Source organism: Seriola dumerili, unplaced genomic scaffold (genome assembly GCF_002260705.1).
Source record: "Seriola dumerili isolate Sdu_G_001 unplaced genomic scaffold, Sdu_1.0 BDQW01000465.1, whole genome shotgun sequence".
NCBI lineage: Eukaryota > Metazoa > Chordata > Actinopteri > Carangiformes > Carangidae > Seriola > Seriola dumerili.
Window position 1 is genome coordinate 718,843 of NW_019174720.1, and position 12,026 is coordinate 730,868.

Below are 12,026 nucleotides of genomic sequence, written 5' to 3' on the forward strand. Positions count from 1 at the left end.
TGTCATATCTTGTTAAGTGACTATTATATTGCAGAATGCGTTTTTTTATTATTAGTCACAGTAGTTTTAATGAATGTTGATGCACTATTGTAGGCCTATGTGATACTTTATGTAATGAATCAAGAATAAAACTAAATCCAGTAAATTCAACTTAGACAAACACAAGGTAAAAGTCTGGTCTCTTCAATACGGTTTAATAGTCAGTGCTTATCAGTTATTTTTAAAAAGAAAATCATTGATCATTTCTCAGCTACTGGAAACTTTCATAGTGGAATGTTTTATGTTACTCACTGTGTGAGTTGATGTCATGAATCAACACACCTTAAATATCAATATGGCAAATTCGACCATTCAGTTTGTTTTTATTGGCTCTCTTGCATACGCTTCAGTGATTTAAAAATATATATAGAAATTGTATATAAATATGTATATCTTGTATATGTGTATATCCTTAGAGAAAAAAAAGTGAGGGACCATTGTTCTGGTGCGTTCCAGTAGCACTACACCTACGGGTGCAATACATGTGTGGATTGTTGATCATTTCTATACTTGAACCTGAACAAAACAACGATCACAGGCCACATTCACATCCATTTATTCAATATAAATGTTTTTTTCCCCAATGTTGGACTGAAAAGAATACTGCAGCGTCTTACACAAATGTGTGTGTGTGTGTGTGTGTGTGTGTGTGTGTGTGTGTGTGTGCAGCCCTTGCAGTCTCTGTCAGTGTGTGACTCTAAGCTGAAAACAGGGATGCACATCCTGCTGAGCGCTCTGGGTGGCCACGCTGCTCTGGCTGAGCTGGACATCAGTGGGAACAACATCGGAGACACTGGAGCCAAAATGCTGGCTAAAGCACTGATGAATAACACCAGACTGAGGTACACACACACACACACATACACACATAAGCACTAGCCCAGGCGTTGGACACACAAGTAGAGGCACATTCATCAATTTTCCATCAGAGCTTCTAATGTGTTGTGAAATAAAGAATAATGCCTTTAGTAAACAGAGACAGTATCATGGTCACATCTGTTCCAGTAACACATCATCATGCAGATTGTTCCACACTGGAACAGGTTCTGTCCCTCTCTGTGGGTCAGGGTCTACTATTTGCCACTAGATGTCACCATTTGATTATCTGAAACTGACGTTTTTGATTGGCTGCAGGAGTGTGTGGTGTGTCTACTTGTCATTTGCTATTGCATGATCAAGTACTACACCGTCACCCAGTGTGTGTGTGTGTGCGTGTGTGTGTGTATGTGTGTCATCTTGTACCAGGTATGGCTTTACTTGACCTGACCTCTCTCCCTCTTCCAAGGACTCTAACATGGGACAGAAACAATGTGACTGCCAGGGGTTTCCAGGATGTGGCTGATGCCTTGGAAAGGTCATAGACACACTCACTCACTCACACAATCACACACACACACACACACACACACACACACACACACACACACAGACACACACACACACACACACTCACACACTCACAAATGTAATGCATATATTAGATAAAATACTTTGTATTTTATCTATGTCTAAACGTATATCTTCATATATCCAGAGGATGTATATGTGATAATAATATATCACCTTATAGGTGACATATATGGCAACATCACTCTTGATATAGGGACATACTGTATATGTCACATATTACATTTCTGTATGGGCACACACACACACACACACACATACACACACTCACATACACAATTCCTAATACTGTAAGTCACACAACAGTAAGAAGTTACTGAAACAGACAACAAGTCCTGATCCTGATTGCCGTGGTTGACTTTCTGTTCACATGGCTGTGCTGGTGACAGTTATCAGAGCTAACTGATTGAATTTGACATTTACAGTTTTGCTAACATAAACCTTTCAAGCCCTGCAGTACTATCCTAAACAATTAAACCTACAGTAGTCACCACTAAGTAGTCAGTAAATTACGGAACCCCTGAGGCCCAAATAGATTATATTATTTAACTTGTGCACTCAACATAAAAAGCAATCTTTTAGGACTTCAGGGGCCCATAGTGAACATCTTAATGTGAAGTACATGACCAAGAATCTCCAGCTGTGCTAGCAGCTCTGTGGAGCTGCTGTGGTGCTTTGAGCTAAATCCTGTCAGCATGCTAACATGTTCACAGTGACAATGCTAACAAGTGTAATGTTTACTATGTTAGCCATCTTAGTTTTGTTAGCATACTAACATTGCTCAGTAGCACTAAGCACAAAGCAGAGCACAGGCTGTTGGGAATGTTATTTGTCAAATCAACTGGACAGTCTGAAAATCTGGCACTAGATGAAAGGTAGAGGATCAACAAAGTTATTACACTTTATCCTGAGGAGACATGCATGTGTGTAAACCCAGTAGTTTTGAGACAAAGAAAGTCAGGGGACCAACAGAGTCAGTGGGGTTCATCCTGTGGGGACCATGAATGTCAATATGATATTTAAAGGTAATCAATCCAGTGGTGGACCGTCCACCTGACGGACCAGGGGACCATCGTAGCCATCCTAAGAGCCACGCTGCTGTCGTGACTAAAAGTCTAAAGGGTACTGTACTGCACAGTATGCATGTGGATAGATGTGGATTTTGATGGTGAACTTCTATGTTGTGCAGGAACTTCACTCTGCAGCAGGTGTCTCTCCCTCTGGCCGACATTACACAGAGTTACCGCAGCAACCCTGACAGGACAAAAGACGCTCTGCACAAGGTGAGTGTGTACAAACTGGAGAATGTTTAGAAACCTCAACGTATATACAGTATATTTTTCTGGTTTTCTTTCACATGCTGTGAATTTCAACTTTAAATATAGCAGGATCATGATGACGCTTTAGCACTTACATACTGGACATTACAGTCAGTGTTTGTGTTTCTACTATCAGTGTGTTCTGGTCAGTCACAGTGCTGTGCTTTGAAATGTGTGTGTGTGTGTGTGTGTGTGTGTGTGTGTGTGTGTGTGTGTGTGTGTGTGTGTGTGTGTGTGTGTGTGTGTGTGAGAGAGCAGATTCAGAAGTGTTTAGACAGAAACAACCAGAGACAGTCTGACAGAGTGGAACTTCATCAAGTGTTTAGAACTCATCAATCTGAAAAGGTAAGAAATATAATAGAAATATAACATTTAGTTAGAGAACAATAATACAAACACTGCTGTTTAACTCCAACATAGTGCAATAACTAATTATGCTGTTAAAATACCAGTTCAAATGTTGAATATTTTAACAACTAGTTTTAACTTAAATTTGAGTTTGATAAAAATAAATAAATAAATAAAATAAAAAAAAATCCCAAATTGTTCAGTGTTTCCGCAAAATTTTATAATTGTCACACTAAAAGAAAACTGGGTACCACTTTACAATAAGACTACCATTGTAAAGGATTCATAAATGGTTTATAACTAGTTTACTAATTTGGTTGTTAACACTTTATAAATCATAAATATACAATTAGAAACAAGTTATAACACAGTTTTCATACACTGATGCAGGTTCACTATTTGGCAAGAACAACTTAATGCTTACTATTCACTAGTCTTATTAATGACTTACTACCATTTATAACTGGTAAAAGGAGCCTTATAGTAATGAATTAATGTTTTACACTTTCCAATAAGGCTCCTTTTACCTGTTCTAAATGTCAGTAACTGATAAATAAATGGTTGTAAAGGTGAGATGAAGAAACATGAAGATGAATCACAGAGTGAACAGTGGGACAAAGGATGGGTGAGCAGTTCACCAGGTAAAGGAAGGTTCCCACCTGTGTCCTACCTGGATAATAAAGTCCTAAAGAAGAGAGCAACCAGCAGAAAGCATCTCCATGTTAATCTGCACTGAGCAGAACAATGTGATCAGCAGCTGTGAGTAGAATGAGGACGGCTGCTGATACATGTACAGGTAAACAACACAGCCACGGCCTCAGAGGATGAATCTGCTCATTTGATATGATCATGTGATCTGCCAGAATTTGATCTGCCAAATGAAACTTGTTCCTAGTAACTGAACAAACGTGAAGAAGCAGCAGCTACAAATGCTGATGATGGAGAAAACAAAGAAAGCTCAGTAACTAATGAGACATGAGGCTGAACAGTACAGAGACATGTGGGCTCACTATTTGGCAAGCAACAGGCCACTGTTGCCCTTTTTATCTAATGTGTTATAACAGCTTATAAATGATTTATAACATGTTGACAAGCTAATTAATAAACTAGTTATAGACCATTCATAAATCCTTTATAAGGGGAGTCTAAGTGTAAAGTGGTACCAAAAACTGGAGGTAAGGTAACCATTGTCTCTGTTGTTCAGCTGGTCCAGGGAATGTGTCGGCAGTTGGAGGACAGCCTTCAGCGTTTAAACCACTGCAGCATTCCGGAAGTCCAGGCTGACATCCAGACTGCACATGAGGTGCTGTACAACGCCAGGGAGTCCTTCAAGGTACAGGCTGCTCTGCTGGCTTCAGAAACCCAATATGACGTAAACAACCACAACCAAACTCCACTGGATTCTTGTTCGACTGAATTGCAGTCAGCTATCATAAAAGTCAATAAAAGTCCATTTGTAAATGATGGGGCTGAGAGCTCCTCATGTCTGATGTCACATTTATTCACATGTCATATCAAAACACTCAAACTGATCTCCAAAACAAATCAGATCAATAAGATCATTTAACAAGTCATCAAATATCAATGTCTAAAAACATGTGAAACTCATAGACAAAAATCTGAGTCATGATTCAGTCAGACCTGAACACACAGACATGAGAACACCCCTGTAAATAAAGCTCCATAAATCTGATTAGAAACCAGAGAAGAAGAAACTCCTCAGTCAGTGATCAGTGATACCTGTCAGTTCATCAATAGTTCATAACAAACAGGAAGTTAAAATAGATCATTCACTCCACTTCATTTTGTGGTGTCTGTGTATTTGATTTGGTTCATTTGGAGCGCATGTACTGAGTGAAGTTGTGTTGCTTAAAGTTTGTACTACACATCCACAGTTTGCTACTCTAAAACAGGGGGTGAGATACTGGGAGCTCATGAGCCACCTGTTGGAGACCTCTGATTTTACTACATGTCTATTCTTTAGGTTGTGGTTTGCAGAGGTGTATAACTTGACTGTATTATACTGAGAGCTTTTACAAACATGAAGGGGAGAATATGAGAAACACATTTCAGTATAATGCAGCCACCAAATAACACTTTAAACTTCATTATATGTGGCAGAGTTGTTGTACTGAACTGCATCAGATTGTAGCTAATAAAGTGTCCAAGAGTGTAAATGAAGCCTCTCGTGTTTGTGTTCCATGTGCAGGTACTTCCCTCTCTGTATGAGGCCAGCAGGAAGTGTGCCTCTGATGGAGACTTGGTGAACTGCATCCTCAGTGACGCTGCTACTGCACTGACCAACGAGTTCACTCGATGCATTCAGGTACACATTTAAATACACCCGCTGTGCTCCTCATCACAGTGGAGCATACTGCTAAATCATAAAGGTTTCAATCATGTGTATGCTAGTTTTGCTGTTTTAGAAATTGCAGTGTGTTGGATCACAGAACAGGTTTGAGGCCATGGTTGAAGTTCCTGTGTTTGTATGTTGGATGGTTACAGGTTTTGTTCTCACACCCGAGATAATAAAACCTGCAACATGTAGCATGAAAATAGACTTAAATGATCGATTATCGGATAGTTTCTGAATAAGTTTTTGATCAGCTAATTGATTAATGGACTAATAATTGCAGCTCTAGACTTTATTATTATTTTCTTTTTTTTAATGAAGTAAATATTGGTAACGTTTTATTGGTAACACAACAATAGTCAGAAATAAACCATACAGAGAAAAGGTATCCTCACAATCCGACACGCTGTAGTTTGGGGTGTTCTCCATAGCCAAGAGCAGTATATGTTAAAATATGGAAAAATGATTTGTCTTACAGTCATAAATTGGCATTTAATGTTCACAGTTTTCACAAAATACCCTTTTCTATGTATTACACTCTTATTGCATATTAATTAACATTGAAAGTTAAACCCTGGCTGTCCACCAGAATGGACATGTCCAAAACTCCATGAAAAATACATCAAAATATTTTCTTCATGTCTAATGAAGTATAAAAACACAGTAAAAAAACTCGATCCCCGTTAGATCCCCATTCAAGCGTGGTCTTTGGAGCGGACTCTGTCTTCTCTGACTCAGTCTTGACTCAGATGTTTGGTTGTGGCTGTACTCAAGTGTGACACTGTGTGTTCCAGGAAATGGCTCAAGGCCTGATGAGGAGCGCAGAGGCAGTGTGTCCGCGGGTGGTCCAGCGGTCGAGTGTGTGCGAGTGTTTGTCAGAGTGTGTGTCCAAAAGAAGCAGACAGACACACACGTTCCTGAGAAGCAATCTGGTGGAGAGCACAGGGCAGATCATCATAGACAGACTGCGGTAATAACACTTACATAAGACAGTGTCATTGCAGCCTGTTTAATTAACCTCATTTATTCTTTTAAGTCTTCTTAGAGACTGTGTGAAGCGACAGACTGTTGTGAAAAAGATTATAAAGATTGTCTTGGGTAGAAACTGTGCATTCGGGAAAACGTTTCTTTGTTAGAAGCAGGAACTATGAAATAATGATCAGCACATTATATCAATAGATTCACTCATCAGTATTATTGTTATTATTATTATACTATTTACTGTGCGTTTAATCAGGATTAGAGATGTTGTCTATAGGTGGACATTAACTGATCAGTTACATGAACTGATGAGCTTCTTTGCTCACTTTAAACCTGAAACATTTCAAACTGTAGTAGCTGTTGTGGACACGTGTTGCTAATATGTATATCACAACATATTACATACAACATAATGCAATCGAATTCAAGCACAGATAAATTGTCAAGAATTGGAAATTATTTTCACAAAGTATTAATAACAGGACTCTTAAATTTCATTTGAGCATAAAAAGATCATTCTTCTTACTTTCTTTGTTCAATAACTGGTTATAAAAAATAAATAATAATGCAAAAACTGGAAAAAATGCTTGATCAAATTGAAGTGAAAACATATTACATTAGATATGAGCTTTGTTTTGTTGGAAACAAGCTAATTTGGCTGACAGCACAGGAAGCCATTTTATTTTGATAGGATTTTTTAACATTCATAACAAGTCAGAATGTTGAGGTAAAGTAATGGTAAAGGTAATGTGGCCATCACAGTGGCCTTCAGTGGGTCCACCACTTTGACCCAGACTGAAATGTCCCAAGGACTATTGGACTGCATGACATTTTGTACATTCATGATCTCCAGAAGATGAATCCTGATGCATTTTCATCTACTGCCATTATTAGGTCAAAATTTCAATATGTCCAGTGCTTTGGTTTATGATATATGAAATATTAGCATGTCCAGAATGCTAAATGCCAACATTAGCATTAAGCTCAAATCACTGCTGTAGCCTACCTACAGCCTCACAGGTCCAATAGCATGGCTGTAGGTATTGTTACTGTTGGTATTGTTAGTTAATATATGGACAATGTGAAACTGATACTTTTGACCATTAATGATGGAGTAACTGCAATGTTAATCAAAGTTAGGAATCACTGCTGTAAATGTATAATGTGGGCTATTCTTGTTTATATTATTTTTATCATAAGAGAGGGGGGCTCATGATTATTCTGAGGTTATAGATTTGTATTGTATTGAACAGGACATAAAACATCTGAAGCATAGTGTTATCAGTGGAATGAAATGTGACAGGTTGAAAAACATGAACTTACACAAACAATAAAGTCTAAATCATGAAATGATATATTTTGTCACAAGAAGTTGAGAATATACGGTCATGCAAGCCAAAAGATTAAATCAAGAAACACAAGGTGTTTTGTCTTGAAACCTTAGATCTCAAAATCATTGTTAAAGCATACTGGAGGTCCTGTAACATACATGTCACCCCAAATAAGATACAATTGCTAATAAAGACACGGCAAGGGACATTTCCTTGAATGAAGTTAAACAGGTTTACATAGTGACTACTACAGTCCAATCCATACTCAAAACAAGTCAGACTAGATTTTAAATCTAAATATAAGATTATTTCATGTAGTACTTAGCTGTGTTGGTTTTGGCCTTTAAGCTCTGTCTTGACATGGGGATGCAGTCACTGTGTTTGTTAAAGCCTGTCCCCATAAGCTGAGTTGATTCTTGGAAGTATCAGTATCAAAGTGAAACACATCATGAATGTGATGGACAGATACGTAGTTATGTGTCTAATAGACTGGACTGCTCTAAATTATATTTGGACTAAAGTAATGTGTTCAAGTCCAGGTGAGAAATACATGATGTACTGAAACAAAGCATGTGGATATTGATTATCCAAAATATAATTTTATTACTGTAAATAACCCATGGTCACTTTTCATCCATACAGTGAACTAAGACAAACACTGAGTGTCTCTTTGGCTGAAAGCATCATCGAACAAGTTCTACAGGATCTGACAATGGCACAGGACAAAATGGTAAGTGTGTGTGTGTGTGTGTGTGTGTGTGTGTGTGTGTGTGTGGATGTGTGTGTGTTCATGAGCGTGTGCGTGTGTGCGTGCATATGTGTGTGTTGTGTGTGTGTGTGTGTAGTGTTGGGGAAGCTACTTTGAAAGCATAACTTTGCAAGCTACCAAATACTTTAAACTGGAAGAAGATGAACTACAGCAAAGCTCTTCCAGGGAGAAATCTAGTTTAGTTGATTAAAGCTAATTAGAAAAAGAAGTTACTACTACAAAAATGATCACATTGACAGTGTACATGTGAAACAAAATTGTAACAAAAGATAAAACAAAAAAGTCACATGCCAGCAAAAAATGCCACTCAGTTCAGTTAATTGCAAAAAGTGCCTACATGTTCACAGGTCATACATAAACCAAAAAAATAAAATACCCCACTATTCATGGGAAAGTGCTGGAACTTCAGCTTTGGTTTTGTAAACAGTAACTGCTTTTGGCTGTGGTGATTCTTCCTCAGGCTGAGATTCAGGAGGTTTATCCATGATGACGTTGTCGCTGTGCGAACACTGAGCAACACCTGCCTTTGGCATTTGCACATGCATAACACAAAGGTCAAGTGTGTGGTGTTGACTGCCCGACGAATGTATTGCCTGGGTATGACTTCACAGTGGTCAGGATGAAAGAAAAAGGGGGTGGGGCTTCTCAAAGGGGATTTGATTACAGTAGACAAGCAATAGTAAAATAATCTAAAAAACCTTTCCTTTCCTTTTATGACCTGCAACTGCCGTAGGCAAAAAAGTAACGTAACTACTTGAATTACTATGTACATATGAATGTATCTGAACCACCAGCAAGTTACTGCAAAATGAAGTTGAAAATGAAGCTAGTTTAAATACATGTAGTTCAGTACTCTTGAAAACACTGAAAATGTAAAAGGTAAACAAGGGAATACTCTAAAGAAGGTGATGGACCCAAAGATGGCCGCTGGTACAACATGGCTGCTTCTCTATTTGAGGCTTATTAATGGAGGATAAAGGGGCCATGGTTAGAAGAGAGGTTAGTTACAGACCTAGTGCTGGACGCACTACAAATATGCTAGTGACACATACTAACATCAACTTCACGGTGTGGCTAACCAACAAAAGAACTCTGAACAGACAATCATAACAATAAAACTCAGAGGATACACATACATTAACCAAATCAATATATGTACACTGACAAAGGTTAAGCAGTCCCATATGCTATGCTATGCTAGGCCCAGTTAACGTTACCTAGTCCAATCGAAAGAAAGAGGTCCTTTCTAGTGTGCTGCTTTGTAAAGTCCAGTGAGCTGCAGGCTTGTCTGGCTGTGTGGCTTCTGTGTTGCTGAGGAGGTCACTGTTAGCTCCTTCTCCCCACAGAGTTAGCCATTTGATGCAAACTCTGCCCGATGGCTCTTATTGCTTGTAAACATCACCAGCTGGCCAATTAACTTCTTTAGTATAAACTGCGTTGCTGGCGCTGTAGCTGGGCTGAAGCAAAGAAAGAGAAAGGGGCGCGGCCACACAGTGACCAATAGTAGCTGGAAACTGGGAACAAAACAATGTGCGGCCTCAACGTCCATTTTGAGATTGTCGAGGCTCTTCAACATAATGAGGATATGTTGTTAATATGATATATGATATGATGTATTTGGCAAGTCGTAAACATGTTGATACTGAACATATCAGTAAAATGTTCACAGACAACGTGTTTGTTTTGCAGTGACTCCAGAGTCATTAAACAGTTTATGGATTTGTTCAGACTCTCACAGAGAGCTTCAGGTTCCTGATCTGGTTTAATCCAGAAGAAAGTTCACAGTTCACAAAGCTTAAGCAAAGTACTTGTGTTGCCTAAACCACCAACAGGAATGTGGATGTGAAGCCTGGTCCACCATCCACCCCAACCAGCTCTTGGTGACTGCGCAGCCATTATTAAATATAATGCTTCACTCATTCAAAAATGATGTTCCCTCTGAACATAACCCAACCAGTGACTATATTTCCTATAGAACCCTGTCTCATAGAATTTACATTTTGATAGTATAGTATCAAAATGTAAATTCTATGAGACAGGGTTGCAGCTGGAATAGCAACAGGGAGGAACATGTCAACATAGTGTTGTCCTATGCACATCAGATTCATTTTTAAATAAATTTTAGTTTCGTCTCTGTGTGTCTTCTGTCCAGTGCAGAGATGAGTCAAGGACGTGTTTAGCTTAGCTTAGCACAAAGACTGGAAAAAAGGGGGGAAACTGCTAACTCAATCAAAAGCACACCTTCCAATTAATCCAACACTTCATGTCAGTGTATAAGACAGTACACAAGTATAGCTCCTTAAATGTTGCAGTTATGCTTGAAAACACCAATAGGTATTATTAACCATCACTATAATCACACAACATTGTGATTGATATGAAAGTGTATTAGAAAACATTATGAAATGTGCATACAGTGTGTGTAAATGGGTTCAGTATGTTGCCCTCATTGGTGATGTTTTTCTTTTGTATAGGATTGCCTTATAAAAGAAAATTCCTGCAATGCTCTGAACATCCCAGAGCTCCGTCTGTCTGACAGTGACTTCCCTACTGATGATGTAAGGAACATACTATCTCAATCCCTCTATTCATTCCATTATTCTTGCACTCATTTCTGTGTTTCTAACTTCTACTCTATCCATCAACAGTACAGTCCAGCATTTTGGAGAAATAGTTTCCACTGTAAGAGCCTGAGGCCTGCCCCTTCAATTAAGAGTAAGACGCTGTCACTGTTACTATGTGATCCAGTAATGTCTCTCTATGTGTCTCCCTCTCTCTGAATCTGAATTCAGTTAAAGTCAATTAATGTCTATTTGCGGGTGATTGCTCTACTTGCAAAAACAATAAATGGTTAACTGTAATAATAATGATGACATAATAAAAACATACACAGTGATTAAACAGGACTAAAAATGATTTAGTTCCTAAATTGTTGTGTTAAAACACAAAAGGACAATGGCAAAATGGATAATATAAATATGTGTTATGCCATATACTGTATGTTGGCAAAGATGTGCATATTTACAACAGACACAGAGCGACATTAACGTTAATTTAGCATCATGTTTGTAACCACCTGGTGAATGTACTCTCCTTTGGTCTCCACCAACTCTTGAGAAAAATATCTGGCCCTTCAGCAGTTTATATATGTATATATATATATATATGCTTATGTTGTAGACATTTGTTATATAAAGCCTGTCAGTATAAGTTGTTATTAACAGTAGGGTCCAAAAGTCTGACCACTTTCCCAGAATGTAAAGATGGACATGTTCAAAATTAATAAGAAATTAATAAGAAAAAACATATAGAAACATATAGAATTTTATATGTATATTGTTTTAATAAACTTGGAAGTATCAATTAAATATGTATTTTCAACATACAGTATATGGTCGCATCATGCTATATCATATAAAAATTCATCAGATATCTTAATATATGTACATATACAAATTTTACTATGGGTATTTCATATA

The 12,026-nt window shown here is 38.1% G+C and overlaps 1 protein-coding gene across 1 annotated transcript in view; it reads left to right on the plus strand.

The window, feature by feature from the left end:
* LOC111234835 (F-actin-uncapping protein LRRC16A-like) overlaps positions 1-12,026 on the plus strand; it is a 61,030-nt gene that overhangs the window by 18,643 nt on the left and 30,361 nt on the right. Inside the window, exons 20-29 of the mRNA XM_022763022.1 lie at positions 709-881; positions 1,325-1,393; positions 2,636-2,729; positions 3,024-3,110; positions 4,318-4,446; positions 5,323-5,439; positions 6,261-6,436; positions 8,421-8,508; positions 11,022-11,105; positions 11,196-11,262. Of these exons, the coding sequence (XP_022618743.1) occupies positions 709-881; positions 1,325-1,393; positions 2,636-2,729; positions 3,024-3,110; positions 4,318-4,446; positions 5,323-5,439; positions 6,261-6,436; positions 8,421-8,508; positions 11,022-11,105; positions 11,196-11,262 (1,084 nt within the window). The remainder of the gene's footprint in view (positions 1-708; positions 882-1,324; positions 1,394-2,635; positions 2,730-3,023; positions 3,111-4,317; positions 4,447-5,322; positions 5,440-6,260; positions 6,437-8,420; positions 8,509-11,021; positions 11,106-11,195; positions 11,263-12,026) is intronic.